This window comes from Populus alba, chromosome 16, assembly GCF_005239225.2.
Source record: "Populus alba chromosome 16, ASM523922v2, whole genome shotgun sequence".
NCBI lineage: Eukaryota > Viridiplantae > Streptophyta > Magnoliopsida > Malpighiales > Salicaceae > Populus > Populus alba.
Window position 1 is genome coordinate 262,362 of NC_133299.1, and position 14,227 is coordinate 276,588.

Genomic DNA, 14,227 nt, shown 5'->3' on the forward strand with positions numbered 1-14,227 from the left:
ATGTAAAACGAGTTTCACATGGCTGTTGTGATTAAAGCTTGTAATGATTGAATCTTAATGGGCTCACAAATAAAGGACCAATCATGAAATTGGAAAGTGAGACTCCAGCAGACATCGAAGCTTCAAAGCAGAAAACAAAGCTAAGTCGGCCGCTAACATGCTTTGAATGATCCAGAGAGAAGCATAAGCTAGATCACACTAATATTTCAGGCCTGTATGTCACAGACCAGTGTCCATACAACTAATGCCCCACAAATGACGGAATCTAAGAAGCGGATGCCAATGGAGTGATAAAACCACCTCCTCATGTAGATGAAATTCAAGACACAAGCAAAGCTTAATGTCCAACTAAGGTAGCCACAAACAGTCCTTGCCATTTCAACATTTTTATTTTTAGTAAACTCCAGCTCGCATCAGCTGTGCTCCTGCTTAACATTAGTCATCACAACACAAACTTCTGCTTGGCATAAGCAAAGTTTTCGAGGAAAGCTAATGCAATGCAGCTGAGTGTGTCACCACAAGAACTAGTATATCACCGAACAAGAAGAGGGAGGAGAGAAGAATAGATTGATACAAAACCAAGTAACAAGATATGCAGTCAATTTATAATTCCATGGGTGCCCAGAATCAAAATAAATATCCTTCTGACATACAACAGTATCCCCAACTGTAACTATACAAGTGACCTATCAATTTACCAATCCAGGTGGTTAGAAAACATGCACTAGGACTACAACTCATGAACAAAGTCACCAACCTATCATCTACCACCGTCCTGGAAACTAACACTAACATTCCTACCTTAGCATTGGGAAGGCCTTAGGTTACTTTACAATCATCTGTGCAAAGGCAACCGCTTGAGACTTTATTAGTGTGTGTTTACATCGATGAATGGCTTTCAACTTCTTTGATTCTGCACCAGCTACACCAACTAAACGGAGGGCATGAAAACTAAAGCTTTGCAAATTTCCTGGAGATTGATCTACAGCCTAAACGGCTCACCTTGCTCGTCTTGATGCTGATTTCCCTACTTTATGCTTCCAATTGCTCTGCATTTGACAAGAGTGAACTTAGAATCTTGATAACACACAATTTTGTAATGCATAAATAATCAGGGGTTTAGAGGCTAGTACAAGAGTTTCATCGTCAGAGATTTTAGCATCCTCTTCATTGACAGGATTTGATGATTTCTTACGAAGCTTCTTCGATTTTCTACTAGGTTTCCTGACATCTACATCTCGATTCCCTTCAGAATCTGATTTGTCTTCATTGACTTCCACTCCCAAGGCTTCACTTGATTCATCTACGTCTTTCTCTTCTGAATGGGATTCCTCTCTGGGATCACCTTTTTTATCATCTTCTGGTATGCTTTCCATATCTTCAGAAACTTCTGCTTCATAATTGGATTTCACTTCTCCATCAGATTCCTCAGAATGATTTGATCTTTCCTCTGTGTCTTCCAAGTGTTTGCCTTTGGAAATTGACACCACTTCCTTGTCAGATTCATCGACGTCCATCATGCCCTGGGACAACCTTTCAGCATGATCCCCTTCAGAATCATCTGAAAGAGGATGAAATGAATATGGAGAATCAGTAAGAAAACAAATGAACTCTCTACATACTGCCCATGCAAGATTGTACATCAACAGCATATATAACAAACAAAATCAATTTGAAAAACATGAAAAAAGCTTCACCTGATTTCAGCTTATCTCCTCCAGATGCCATAGTATGTTCAGGGCTTGATGCATCAGAATCAACTTTGTTCTTTGGCTCTTTATGCACACGCTTTAAGTTTTTTGATGGAGTTCTTTTCTTTTTAACACTAGAAAACAAAGTTCAATCCATTTTACAGTGCTTGAATGAAAATGAAATATAAGTAAGCGACTACATCAATGATTAAAAATTTCCAACTCACATTGTCACTGACTTCTTATTCTGACTTAAACTACTGGATGTTCTATTTTTCTGAGCAGGTGAACTGCAAGACAGTTAAAATAAACATATTAGGCAAATGAGGGGCATGGATATTCCAGAGGGACAATTTTTTTTTGTAATTCAAACATGTAAGAAACATACAGGCATTGCATAATGCCATAAAAAAAAGTCCAAGAGAACAGAACATTGCAGCAAACTTATGAAGCACCACTAGGTTTTTTTTTCATGAGACCTTTAAATATGAGAAGAATATTCTAATTTTTCAATGGAAGATGAGACATTGATACTTACATGTCCTTTGAAGGGGTGCGCTTAAATGAATTTGACTTCTGAAATGGTACAGAGGAAAAGGTTAGTCACTGCTGGTAGATTTTCTTGAAATAAAAGTGCAGTTGGTTTAGCTTCAAAAACAATGTAGGAGATTGAATAGAGTAAGACCTTTGTGCGCTTGGGCCCATTGTCAACGAGCTCCCACCGCTCTTTTTCTAAACGGAGTACTTCTATATCTCCATCATCATATAATATCTATAATCACCAAAATGATGCACAAAATGAGAAATAAATTAATTCAGTCAAGCAGTCCCAAAATATGTGAAAGGAGAAGTGATACAACATACCACATGTTTCCTTTTCAAAGGATCATAAGATTTGATGGTGCCTTCATAAAACCTGTCAATTTAGCAAGTATAATGCATCAAAAATGTATCTTCAAGTTTTCTAAATTTAATTTGAAGAGAAGAAAAGCTGTTGTATTACATCATGAAAAGTTTTGAGCTTTAATATCTAGCCAAACCCTAATCCTCCCCTTACTATATGTAAAAGAACAATCTCATCTAAAAGTTTTTGTTATGTGAGGCCTCAAAATATGATTTTATACTACTCTCTAACACACCCTCTCAAGTTAAAGCCCTTTGGACTTGAAACTTGCACTATATTTTAATTAGAAGAGAGAATGAGAATGGAGAGATTCAAACTCATGACCATTTGATCATCAAGACTCTGATATCATATTAAAATTAAAGATCTAGCTCTGATATTATGGCAGATTCTTGGCAGAAACTGTACTTGAAAATAGGGAAGTATGTTCCCCATTTTTAGCTATAATAGAGAGGTTTAGAGAGAGCAGAAGGTAGAGAAAACATGGTAAACAAGTATTAGATGGAGCTGCCTTAATTGGTAGCAGAGAAAGTGTTGTTATGCAACAGCCTCTTGCTATTGTAAAATTCCTTCAACAACATCTTGTGTATTCTAACACTATATACATAATGGTGCATCTGCACAGTGAACAACGCCACCAAGAAAAAACATAGCAGAATGGAGTATCTTGAAATGAAGCAACAATAAGAGAAATGTAGAACACTCACTTCTTATCCATGGGCCACCAAACTTTTATTCTGTAACCCATAATCTCCTCGATATTAATGCCACTTTTCTTCGTTGTGCACTGAAAGGTAATAAAAGTTGAGCGAGAGCATACAATAATTTGCTAGCAGAGAAATTGTCCAGTTTAATAATGAGTGAAAAAGAACCCGAGAAAAATAAATTATAAGGTAACTGTATTGAGAAAAAAAAAAAAAAAAAAAAGCGCCAACTCTTGCAAATATACAAGAAAACTTTCAGCACATTTGTGGGTAAATTTTTAAGGAAGCTAGAGGAATGTTTGATAAAAGGTGAGGTCAAAACTACATGATTGGGAAAGGGTGGGTATAGTAAAGAAAGTAGAGAGAAAGGAGGGGATTACATTCGGTAATGAATGGCTTTTAGAGGATGCTAGTAAATTTAGGATTACATCCAATATCCCATTCAAAGTCTAGAATCTAGATTAGCATCACCATGTTATCCAGTAGCTGTAAAACATAAATCAGTTTCATGATAACACGATCATGTTTAATGGTAAATTGAGATGGTATAAATGGAAAGGAGGTAAAGACACTAACCTTGGCCAACCCTGCTACACTTCTTCTCCGCTTCTTCATAGAACCAGTCAAAGACTGGGGGCTATTAGTTGTATTGACCTTATCAGTCTCCATTAGCACACCAGGCTTATGTATCAGAAGAATATTCATAGAATTAATGACTACAAGAAAGTAATTTTCGTGTGCCTTTAAAAGTTTACTAACAAGGAGAAAAGCTTACCATCGGGCTATCCTCGTCAGATTCTCCAACTTCATTTTCCTTGCCATTGTCACCCAACTCAGAGCTTTTGCCTTTGAGTTTGGATGAGACATTTTTCTTTTTTTGAATGCTTGATACCAACAATTCAGATCCAGCGCTCTTGGACTTGGACTTTTTTCCTTTCAAATCAGGGCTTGAATCATCCTCTGAAGCTCTCGAAGGATCCTTTGAAAGACTTCGGGGAAATCTAGAAGAATTATGAGCAGATGATGATCTTCGACGTTTAGGTACCGGCACAGGTGTCATATCACTAACATTTCCTTTTTTCACTTTTTGATGCTCTGATTCTGACATTATCTTCCCACTTAGATCTTTGTGCCCATTGCTTGACTCAAACATATTAGATAGCCCCATATTATCCAAATTTATCTCCCGGACCATCTTCAAGATATCAACATCGTTTTCAGCATCTTTCACTTTAGCTGCTGAAGACTTGTTCTTTTTTGTTTTTCCACCTTTATTTCCCTGAGATTTTAATTGCTTTATCATTTTCCCAAGAGTCACTTCATTAGCTTCTCTTTCACTGTCATTTAGAACCTCATCCCCAGCAATATCTGAACTAGCCTGATGTGACAAAAAGGACTGCCATAAGATGCTAAAAGTCACATATACCACAAAAGACTATCACTAAATATTTACTGCATCTCTGAAGATGCTTGTAAGCAATAGAACTTACAGTTCCATTAGTTTCAAACTTAAGCGAGTCAAAGTGGGTCAAGACACTTTCTTCAGCCAACCATGTTTTCCCTTCATTTGCCTATGAAAAGGCACACAGCGTCATTAATAGAGCTGATAATTGACTATTGAGACAGATGATACTAAAATAAATAATATCCAAGTGAAGCGGATAAGGTTATACTAAGATGAGGCACCACCCATGTTTACCAATATCAGTTATACATTTACTACAACAAGGTAAAATGATATTTTGGAAGAGCATACCACAGCATCTTCGCATTCTTTATATTCATATATTTTGTACAGCAGTGGAGGCAAAGAAACTGGTGAAGGCAAGGTTTGTAAATCATCCTCCTTAGGAGCTAAGCGCTTGATGATTGACAGCCCAAGTTCAGAGATAGCATGTGAATTCTGTAAATGTTAAAATCAACATGCATAAGATTAGCATTTTGCTTTCATTGAACTTCAAGTTGATTTTTATAAGTTCTTGATGGATAGTGTTTTTTTGTTTAACCTTCCCATGATTATAAAAGGTAACAATAAATACAAACTCAGAGACATTTTTCCCCAACCTTTGACTTCTCTCGATCAACTACATCTTCTGAGCACTTTATACTCTGAAAGATGGAAACTATGAGAGAGTTGGACTCTTTGTCTTTGTCATTGTCCTTCTCCTTCTCATTTTCTTTCTCCTTCTCCTTCTCCTTCTCCTTGTTGATACCAGCTTCCAACTTGACACCTTCATCTTTATGCACCAGCATGGTAAGGATCAAGTACACTTGCCTGGAAAGAAGGGTGGAAATAATGTTATTCCCTCTCAGTTTTCTGGCTTTCTCAATAAAATCTAGGCGGCCTTTATTTATAAAATAACATTGTATGAGATAACCTACAAAAAGCACATCTAAGACAACAAAATGTGCAATTAGATGTACCGGTATATTGGTTCAAATGCTTTAATATCCTTGCACTCATCTACATTAGGACATGATTGATGAGCAAGAGCATGGACCAAATATGGAAGAATATATTCAGGATAAACTGCCAAGGGATTTGCATCACTTTGCACAGGGACATGTCGAGTTTTAGCTTGTTGGAGCATCTGAATAATATCAGCAAGGTTCTGCTTCTCCTGCCATTCCAAGTAAAATGTAAAAACAAACAACAAAACTTCAGAAATTTTACCATGGCGGCACGCATGGTATCTGTTAATTTGACCATAGGTAACAATTGTTTGAAAAAATCAAGTACAGTAGAAATACCTCCTCAAAATCAAGGGGTTTGGATCCTGTCATATTAAATAAGAAGGCACAAGCATACTTTGGATCCAGAACCCGGTCCTTGATGTATTGGTGAACTTTACTCAGAAATAATTTCCTAGCTTGCGGGAAAGCAATCTGCATGACCCAAAAGAAAGAAGAGATGGAAAGGAAGGGGATTACTAACAGCAAAAATTATTTCATTACATATAACCTGGAAATGAAATTGTATTGTTATGTTTTAAGAGAACACTTCAAAAGACTCCACCTCTGGTGTCCTCAAGGTTAAATGCAAGAGATCAACAGATATCTTATGATCCCAATGCTTCGACAAACGAAGAACTGCCTTTGCAGACGCAAGCCTCAAGTGGGCCTTATCAACTGAACTGTATGATAAAAAGAAAATACATATGAAATTGCAAACCTAACAAGCCCAAGGGGGAACAGACAACAGTTTATACATAAACTAATAAAAAAGCAATAAACATAATACCTTGATTCAATATCTTTCGATATTTCTCCAAAAAGAAGTATGTTTCTAAGGATTTCCAGATGGCTGTCAATACCACGACGAAGTTGAACATCTTTAACCGGCAAGTAGCTGTTGACCAATGTCTTAATTCCATATATCTGCAAGCAATTTTTTAATAGAATCCAATTTGTAAAGTGGTCAGGGAATAATATATATTCTAAAAATTACATGAGAAAGAAGGCAATGTGATCTATATCCAGACCAAATTATTAAGTAAAATACTGATATTAAGGCTATTGTTTTTAATCTTCAAAAGGATGGGAAAAAAAGGACAATTCCAACTACCTTCAACAAACAAAGTTCACTTCTGTCGTCCCAGCAAGCTTTTGTATTATCTTCTGATTTCTGCAAAATAGAAGCAACTCTAATAATAAGACTAGTTATCATCAAGTCATCCCAAATCATTGCACAAGTTAGGGACTTGCAAATGCATACACTACTGCATTCTAGAATTTTGTTCTTAATGAATTTTTCAATTTCATTCTCTCTAGTTTCAAAAACCGGCATTGCAGCCTGTGCTATGCATCCCAGAGATTGTAGTACAGCAGGCAAATGTCTCTTCTCCTCCAGCATGTCAACAAGTCTCTGCAAATTGAGAAAGAAATACCATGAATGCTGGTATTAACATACATATGGAGCATTCCAAAACTCTAATGATAATGCATGCAGAAACCATCAAAGACAAAAATAGAACCTTGTATAAAACAGAGAGGGACTTGAGCCCATCATCCTTTGTGATTGTTGCTAGGGCATGCACAGCATACTTGGCCTGTCTTCGACTACCTTCTAGGCAAAGCCTCTCCAATATAAGGTCAATTGCACTGCAGGTGAGTAATAAGAAGAGTATAAACATTTACATACAATTATCTGGCTCTAAATATCAATAATTTCATGCAACACACCTTGATGACTCCGCAAGTTGTTCTCGGATTGTACCACCAGCCTTTGCCAAAACATGCAAAGCACCTTCTTTTATTATTTCATTGTCATCTTTCAGAAAATTTATTAGCTCTTCCCCTGAGCCACCAAGCAGCAATGGACTGAAGCGAGCAAGAATCTGAAAATTCATAAAAAAAATAAATCTATAGATGGCATTTGTTTGTTCACAGAAAAATAGTAAAATGTGCAAGTCAAAATGTGAACAAAAAACAAATAAAAGAAGATTCAGATAAGATTGTCAAACAAATTGAAGGCTGAAGTGCTGCAGCTTCCTACTACAGCTGCAACAGTACAAGCAAACACATAGAAAAAGACCCTGTGTTTGATATAATTGTAAAAACAAAAAGTTTGTGGGTGAAGGGATGCAATTGCATCAAATAGCATTAAAGACCACAGAGTGACAAAAATGTATGAGTGTGCAAACATAGATCACATGGTTGATAAAAAACTCATCATCAATAAGATGTATAATTGACATGTTCTTACCACCAGTAAATCCATACAAGATCGAGTAAAATGCATATTTCCAGCAGAGTTATGTGTGTTGACGTCTGAAAGAATTTCTTTCACATGCTCCTTGTTGAAAAGTAAATAAGAACACTTCATCGAAAGACTGCTCAAAAAATCATAGAGTCGGTGTTTCTCGCCGAGTATTTTAAGTAAATCATCCTGCAAGAAAGGGAAATTCTTTATGTAGTAAATTCTCCACAAAAAAAATGGGAAAAGAAAAATGCAAATGCAGCTTCATCAACTATTAATTAAAAATTGGCTTGACATATAAAAACTCCTAATTAAGAAAAGCAAGGCCACTCTCACTTTAGTCAACTCAATAGGTCCCCCACAGGTTGGACTACAGTTCATAACATTCACAGCTAACACAGAATTGTTAGATTACTTATCAGATATTGACCGTGCTCATAAACTTTTCACAACCATTTAATATAATATCACTTACCCGACCAGTGCAAGCTTGATGGAAGCTAGTGCTTGGATCGAGTAGATTTGTTAAAATCTTCCAGATATTGGCATCTTTCAATTGATCAACTATATGAAAATTTTCCTCAGCCTTGGCTGGCTCTGCAAAGGAGCGAGACATGATCCGAAAACAGAACAGAACCTTTTTTTGGATCTCAGGAGTATCTCTGTCCTGTATTTGAATGAGAACCAATTGTTGGATTTTCATTTTCTTAATCGAATTTTTTTTCTGAATATAAATAATCTAATCTCCAAAATTTACAAACCTGATGCGACTGCCTCAGTAATAGATACCTCTGCATCTCCTGCTGTAACCTGCAAACCAAGAGGAAATCCCCTAAAGATCAGAGCACAATTCATCAAATAAACACAGATTTAGCAATTTCAGCTTGAGTTGCCATGTCAAATCTAGCATTTTCAACATACCTTTGCTTCTGCTCCAGTATTTTTTCAAGAGCTTTCACCTCAACTTTGTCTATGACAGAGAAGATTCTTACCCAATATTTACATCTATCTTTTACTGCAAATTCAGTCTGAAACAGAGAGCCACAAAGAACAGATTCAATTGTATCTGATCTGCAGAACAGATTACCGTGTTAGAAACATGTTTAACAGATATTCTGTTGAGAAGGAAGTGCTAAGAAAGCGTCATGGCATCAGATAAAGTAGCACATTTTTCTGTAAAAAGCAACTAAGTTATTTACATTAGTGTAGACAAGCAGTCCAAGATAATTGCAGCTCATGAAGACAGCAAAGGAGGGACCTGGCCTTCAATAGAGCAGATGAATGGGAAAAAAGATGATTCTGTGTGTGTGTGGGTGCATATATATTATATATTTTAATATATCCAGGTTAGCACACAAGCCAAGAAATCTTGCCTGAAATCTTTGTCATACAAACATCTCAAAATCCTTCCAGGAATCCAATCATATTCACCAGGATTGATTGAGCCATCAGAAGACTTTACACAATAAACCCTGAATATCTCAGCCATTCTCTCCATAGTATATCTTTTAACAAGTTGCTGGGAATTCCAAACAAAAAGAAATGCACACATCAGAACACTATAAATACCAACTAGTATATAGTTAAGAAATAATTAGGGAACAGGGAAAAAAAGGAAAGGTGTGACATACAGATTTGTCTCGAAGACGTTCTGCAACTAGCTTTATGGTTTCGACAGGGACAGAATTCAAGGCATGGCATGCTACATCACAGATTACATCAACAACCTGCTTTCGAACATTCTCATCATAGTCCAACAGTCGGTCACAAAGGGCAGCTGCAAACATTGAACCGGGTCAAAATCAACCGGGAATCATATATATAAATTTGCAAAGCCTCTTCATCCAAGGACTTACAGATGATTTGAGCTGCCTCTGCTCGAAAAGGATTTGACAAAAGACAGCCTTTGACACATTCAAGGACACACATCCGGATGGTAACTACTCTATCACTCAATCTTTTCAAAAACTCTGAAAAGATTGGCTGAAATGCTTCTGTGATGGCAGAGCCAGGTAAAGAAAATAGATCCCCAACCAACCCCACTGCTTTTAAACGAGTGTCTAGCTGATCGGTCTGCAAATGTTGAACCTCATGTATTAAGAAACTAATCAGCAAATTTTGATAAGTTGTAAGCTTATACTGGATTAGTAATTACCAGCAACTCTCCTGTGAGGTATGGAACAACTCCTGATAGGATCTGAGGAGCACAACGGTAAAGATCATATATAACTTCATGGTAGTCGATTTTACTATTTGCCAACCTGCTATCTCCTGACATTGATGATATGAGGAACTGCTTTATGCCAGCTTCAAGTTTTCCTGCACAAAGCTCTATAACTTTCATGGCAAGTTTCCTTGCTGACATAGAGATATCCTGGAAAAACAAGTTTTACAGACTGAGCTCCATCAAAAGCATGATAAGAAATACAAAGCAAGATTAAATGTTGACAATAACTATAGAGCACACATCATACACCAGCAAAGAGTAGAGGTACTTACACTTCTGTTACGACCTAATACAGATAAGATAACAAGTAGAAGATCCTCTCTGAAATCCTCGCTCTCTTCTATGAGAACAATCATTATTGTTTGCATTGATGATAATACACTTTCTTGATGATCATCACTGCATTTGTCAAAGTTCTCTAATCAATATCCATTAAATCTGGTACAAGGAATCCTTTAATTCATGAAAACAATAATGAAGAAAAAAGGTTGGGCAAAGCCAAGAAAGGGGTAAGGAAACAGCCAATATCCATCCCCTCTTGTGTATTAGGACATAAGTACAGCCGAATCATTTGCAAAACAATGATCCAGGTAGTGATCTTTTTATGCTATCAATAAACAGCCATGTGAAGGACTGAAAAAAAAATTAGTGAGACTATATAGCCATATAATGTGTCCCAACTATAAGAAAGACGAGCCATGGAGACAATAGTGTATGGGCTTTCTACAAGAACCTTGTGTCACAAATACACACAAGAAATCTAGTTATTATTTAAGTTCAATGGCACACTCCACTGGGTGATGAAACAACCACCACCCACCCAAGAATTTCAATAATAATGAAAAAGAATTATAAACTGATTATCTGTAATTTATACTGTTGCAATGAACAGTGATCTAAAGTTAATAACCCAGTGGTGTTACTTGTTATAAGTGCATGGAAAAGGTGAAAGTGCAAAATAAAAGAACATGGCTTCAAAACTTCAGCGGCAAATATGAACCATCTTTGCAAGTCAACCAGAGAAGAATTTTCAAGATTGAGAAAAATCAGATTGAAGCACTATAAATGTAAGCCCTTTATTCTGTCTCTGAAAATAAAATGAACAAAACACACCTGGCAACAGTAAAAAATGTACTGAACATCTTATTCACCAGATCATTACATTCAAGATCCAGCATCACAACACAAGACCTATATTTGGCAAGGGTCTCCAAAATAACAACTCTCCTTCCAAATGATGGACCACCAGTATCACTTAACCCACTAAATGTGCCTACGATCAAGTGGAATATATCCTGCATATGCACCATTGAGATTGGATTAAAATTGCAGACTTTTATGATCAGTAATGAGGTATATTAACTAATTCTATTAATTAATTGAGCTAGTAAAGCAAAAAAACCTTTAAAACATCATCACTGTAAGGAGCTTCGGGTGCAGTGATCCGGGTTATCTCACAAATACAGGTTGCAACTAGAAGCTTAACATCCCTATCTTGATGCTTCAACAATTCTGGCTTTACAATTGCATCAAGAAAAGGCTGCATTGACTCTGACACTGAAGCCGGTGGTGACTGATCCATCTCAGAAAGACAAGTAGCAGCTTGCTGCAGGTAAATCCATAAAGGAAATATTTTCAGCACATTAAAATCCAAACAAGAACCCTAGGGTTGTACATCTGTTGCATTAGGGAATAGAAAAACCCAACACTATTGCCTAACACTCAAAATCATTAATAGATCCCAAACACATCCCAAGGTCATCTCATTAATAGATTCCAAACACAACCCGAGGTCCAATACAGTAAAAAAAAAACCTTATAAACAGTAGCTTACAGGTCAAAACAATATGAAACAACACAAATTCAGCACCTGATTCAGTTTCTCTTTCCTTTCTTTATTTGATGGTAAAAGAAAATCAATATTAAGGCTCCCTAACTCTATCAGAATACTCAAAATCTTGCATCAAAGCCATAAATTTTAATCTCAAAAGATTCAACACACAAACAATGTGAAAGTTAGAACAACAATTCTTTCATGTTTGACATGTTAATCTGAGTAGCCCGGAAGTTTCCACCCGTTTAAGCTTCATAAATCTAGTCAGATTCAGATTTTTCCTTGTCATCCTTTTCTGTTTCACTAAGCATCCACTTTCCTCAGCTGAGGACAGTAATTCAGTCCTAGAAACCAAAATTCTGAAGAGCTCAACAACAGGATACACTTTAGGACCAAAAGAGGCAAATTTAACAAGCGACCAAGCGAAATTTTTCACGAGCGGTGAACCCTTTTAAATGGTTGCGCTACTAACCCTAATTCAACCAAACTCCCTCGAATATAACCCTAGACAAACAAAAAAAAGTTCACCTAAACAATCTGCTTTACTCAAAAAATTCAAACTTGACTAGCTTAACCTAAAAAAGCTCCAAACTTTAAGCCCTTCTTACAAGCAATTTTCCCGTGCAACAAACCCCAACGCAACAATTCAGCTCCAACAAACCGACTTTCACTTCTTTTCATTCCCTTTCTAGGTTTTTCTCAGCAAACAGACAGACAGTAAATTTTTACTAAAATTCAAAAATTGGGCTTACCTTTAAAAGTTTAACAACACCGTCTTTTGTAGAAGGAAGTGTTTCCAGCTTGGATCCCACCTCCTTTAACTTCTCTTCGAGCTTCTTCTCCTCTCCCATTCTAAAAAGAAACGCTTGCTGGTTTTTTAATTTCCAAGATTCAATTTTTCAGACAAAACTAAACTGCTGCTCTCTCTCTCTCTCTCACTTACATATCGATGGGGATTAAAGGGTTCGTCTTTTTTATGTGTGTGTTTAAAGCTTTCTTCTATTTTGGGGGGTTTTGATTTTGTGTGTGTTTTGCGGACAAGAAGGCGAAATGAACTCGAAATGTAAGTGAAATCACATAAATTTCTGCTACCTTATTAACAAATCTAAGTATTTCGCAGATGCTCACGTGTGGATTTTCATTTTCTTCTATACTATATCTTATTAGACTTATTTAACTATTTCTTTCCTTTTGCTGGTTGTGTTTTTCACCTTAAGTGCGGGGTGAAAATCTTGTATGGTCCTTCCACTTCAGGCCAGACCAAACCCTAATTTATGAATCAATTTTTTGATAATATAATCTAAGATCCCGTGCTCACGAGACCTTGGGTTGAAGACTTTACAAATCTCCTCTTGTCACCATCAAACGGTAAAGATTTGTTTTTTTTATATGTATATTTGGTAATTTGGTATGGATTATTTAAAAAAATAAAAAATATATCAAAATAATATTTTTTATATATTTATATCTGTATATTAAAATTATTAAAAAATATTTTTAAAACATTGATTTATTAATTTTTCAATTGAAAAATTCAAACATAAGAACAAAATCTCAAAGATTTTGTGGGATTATGTACTTTAACATTTGTGGTTTTCGGACATCTGTGTTAGAGATGGACGAAGTCTAAACAAGTTCATTGGTTATGATAAGTGACAAACAGTACGGGGGTTATTTCATCAAATATTAATGATGCCTAAAATAGCTTGAGGAGTAAATGGACAAAAATAATTATTGTAGAGAGTTGACTTGATTTATGCATGGAAGATCGATTTAGATTATACAGTGATATTATTTTTAATTCAGTTTGTTTGTATTTTATTAAAAAATAATAATTAAATTAAAATTATTTTTTAAAAAAAAAATCAAAATCAGTTTAAACTAACTAGTTTTAATTAGATTTGATTTTTTTCGATAAAATTCAATTTGCCTCGATTTTTTGTTTGGCTTGATTTTTATCGGTTTGGTTTCATAGTTCAATTTTTTTTTATTATGTTTTTTCTAATTTTTTTTTTTTTAATTTTAATCGGGTTTTTTTTCATAGTTCAATTTTTTTTATTATTGTTTTTTCTAATTTTCTCAATTTAATAAGTTTTTTTTATTTTTTAACTCACATCTAATATCATAAAATATACTTGATAATTTAAATAGAATGTCAGAAGATATAT

General features: G+C 35.6%; 1 protein-coding gene across 3 annotated transcripts; it reads right to left on the minus strand.

Moving 5' to 3' along the window:
- Positions 1–583: 583 nt before the first annotated feature.
- Positions 584–13,347, minus strand: LOC118036581 (sister chromatid cohesion protein PDS5 homolog A). 3 transcript variants are annotated; one of them, XM_073405288.1, is made up of 33 exons: positions 12,812–13,347; positions 11,628–11,831; positions 11,339–11,520; positions 10,498–10,624; positions 10,154–10,372; positions 9,855–10,071; positions 9,630–9,775; positions 9,372–9,517; positions 8,920–9,069; positions 8,760–8,808; positions 8,474–8,665; positions 8,005–8,187; positions 7,482–7,636; positions 7,274–7,400; positions 7,015–7,164; positions 6,865–6,924; positions 6,541–6,677; positions 6,316–6,433; positions 6,051–6,185; positions 5,724–5,920; positions 5,364–5,574; positions 5,056–5,202; positions 4,790–4,870; positions 4,075–4,695; positions 3,876–3,962; positions 3,303–3,382; positions 2,556–2,607; positions 2,377–2,463; positions 2,230–2,267; positions 1,919–1,981; positions 1,698–1,825; positions 1,134–1,561; positions 584–1,049 (listed from the first exon to the last, which is right to left on the minus strand). In XM_073405288.1, exons 1-33 carry the CDS (start codon positions 12,908–12,910, stop codon positions 999–1,001), a joined length of 5,067 nt encoding a protein of 1,688 aa, XP_073261389.1. In that variant the 5' UTR covers positions 12,911–13,347; the 3' UTR covers positions 584–998. The 3 variants fall into 3 exon arrangements, with proteins under 3 accessions (XP_073261389.1, XP_034898204.1, XP_034898205.1); XM_035042313.2 differs by having other exon boundaries at positions 3,876–3,980; positions 12,812–13,346; XM_035042314.2 differs by having other exon boundaries at positions 3,876–3,980; positions 4,075–4,677; positions 12,812–13,345.
- Between the last annotated feature and the right edge of the window lie 880 nt (positions 13,348–14,227).

Coding starts and splice junctions, on each gene's coding strand:
- LOC118036581 (XM_035042313.2), bottom strand. CDS start 12,910: ATGGGAGAGGAGAAGAAGCTCGAAGAGAAGTTAAAGGAGGTGGGATCC. Junction 9,518..9,629: donor AACGTCTTCGAGACAAATCT/GTATGTCACACC, acceptor TGGAATTCCCAG/CAACTTGTTAAAAGATATAC. Junction 4,871..5,055: donor AAGAATGCGAAGATGCTGTG/GTATGCTCTTCC, acceptor GCCTTTTCATAG/GCAAATGAAGGGAAAACATG.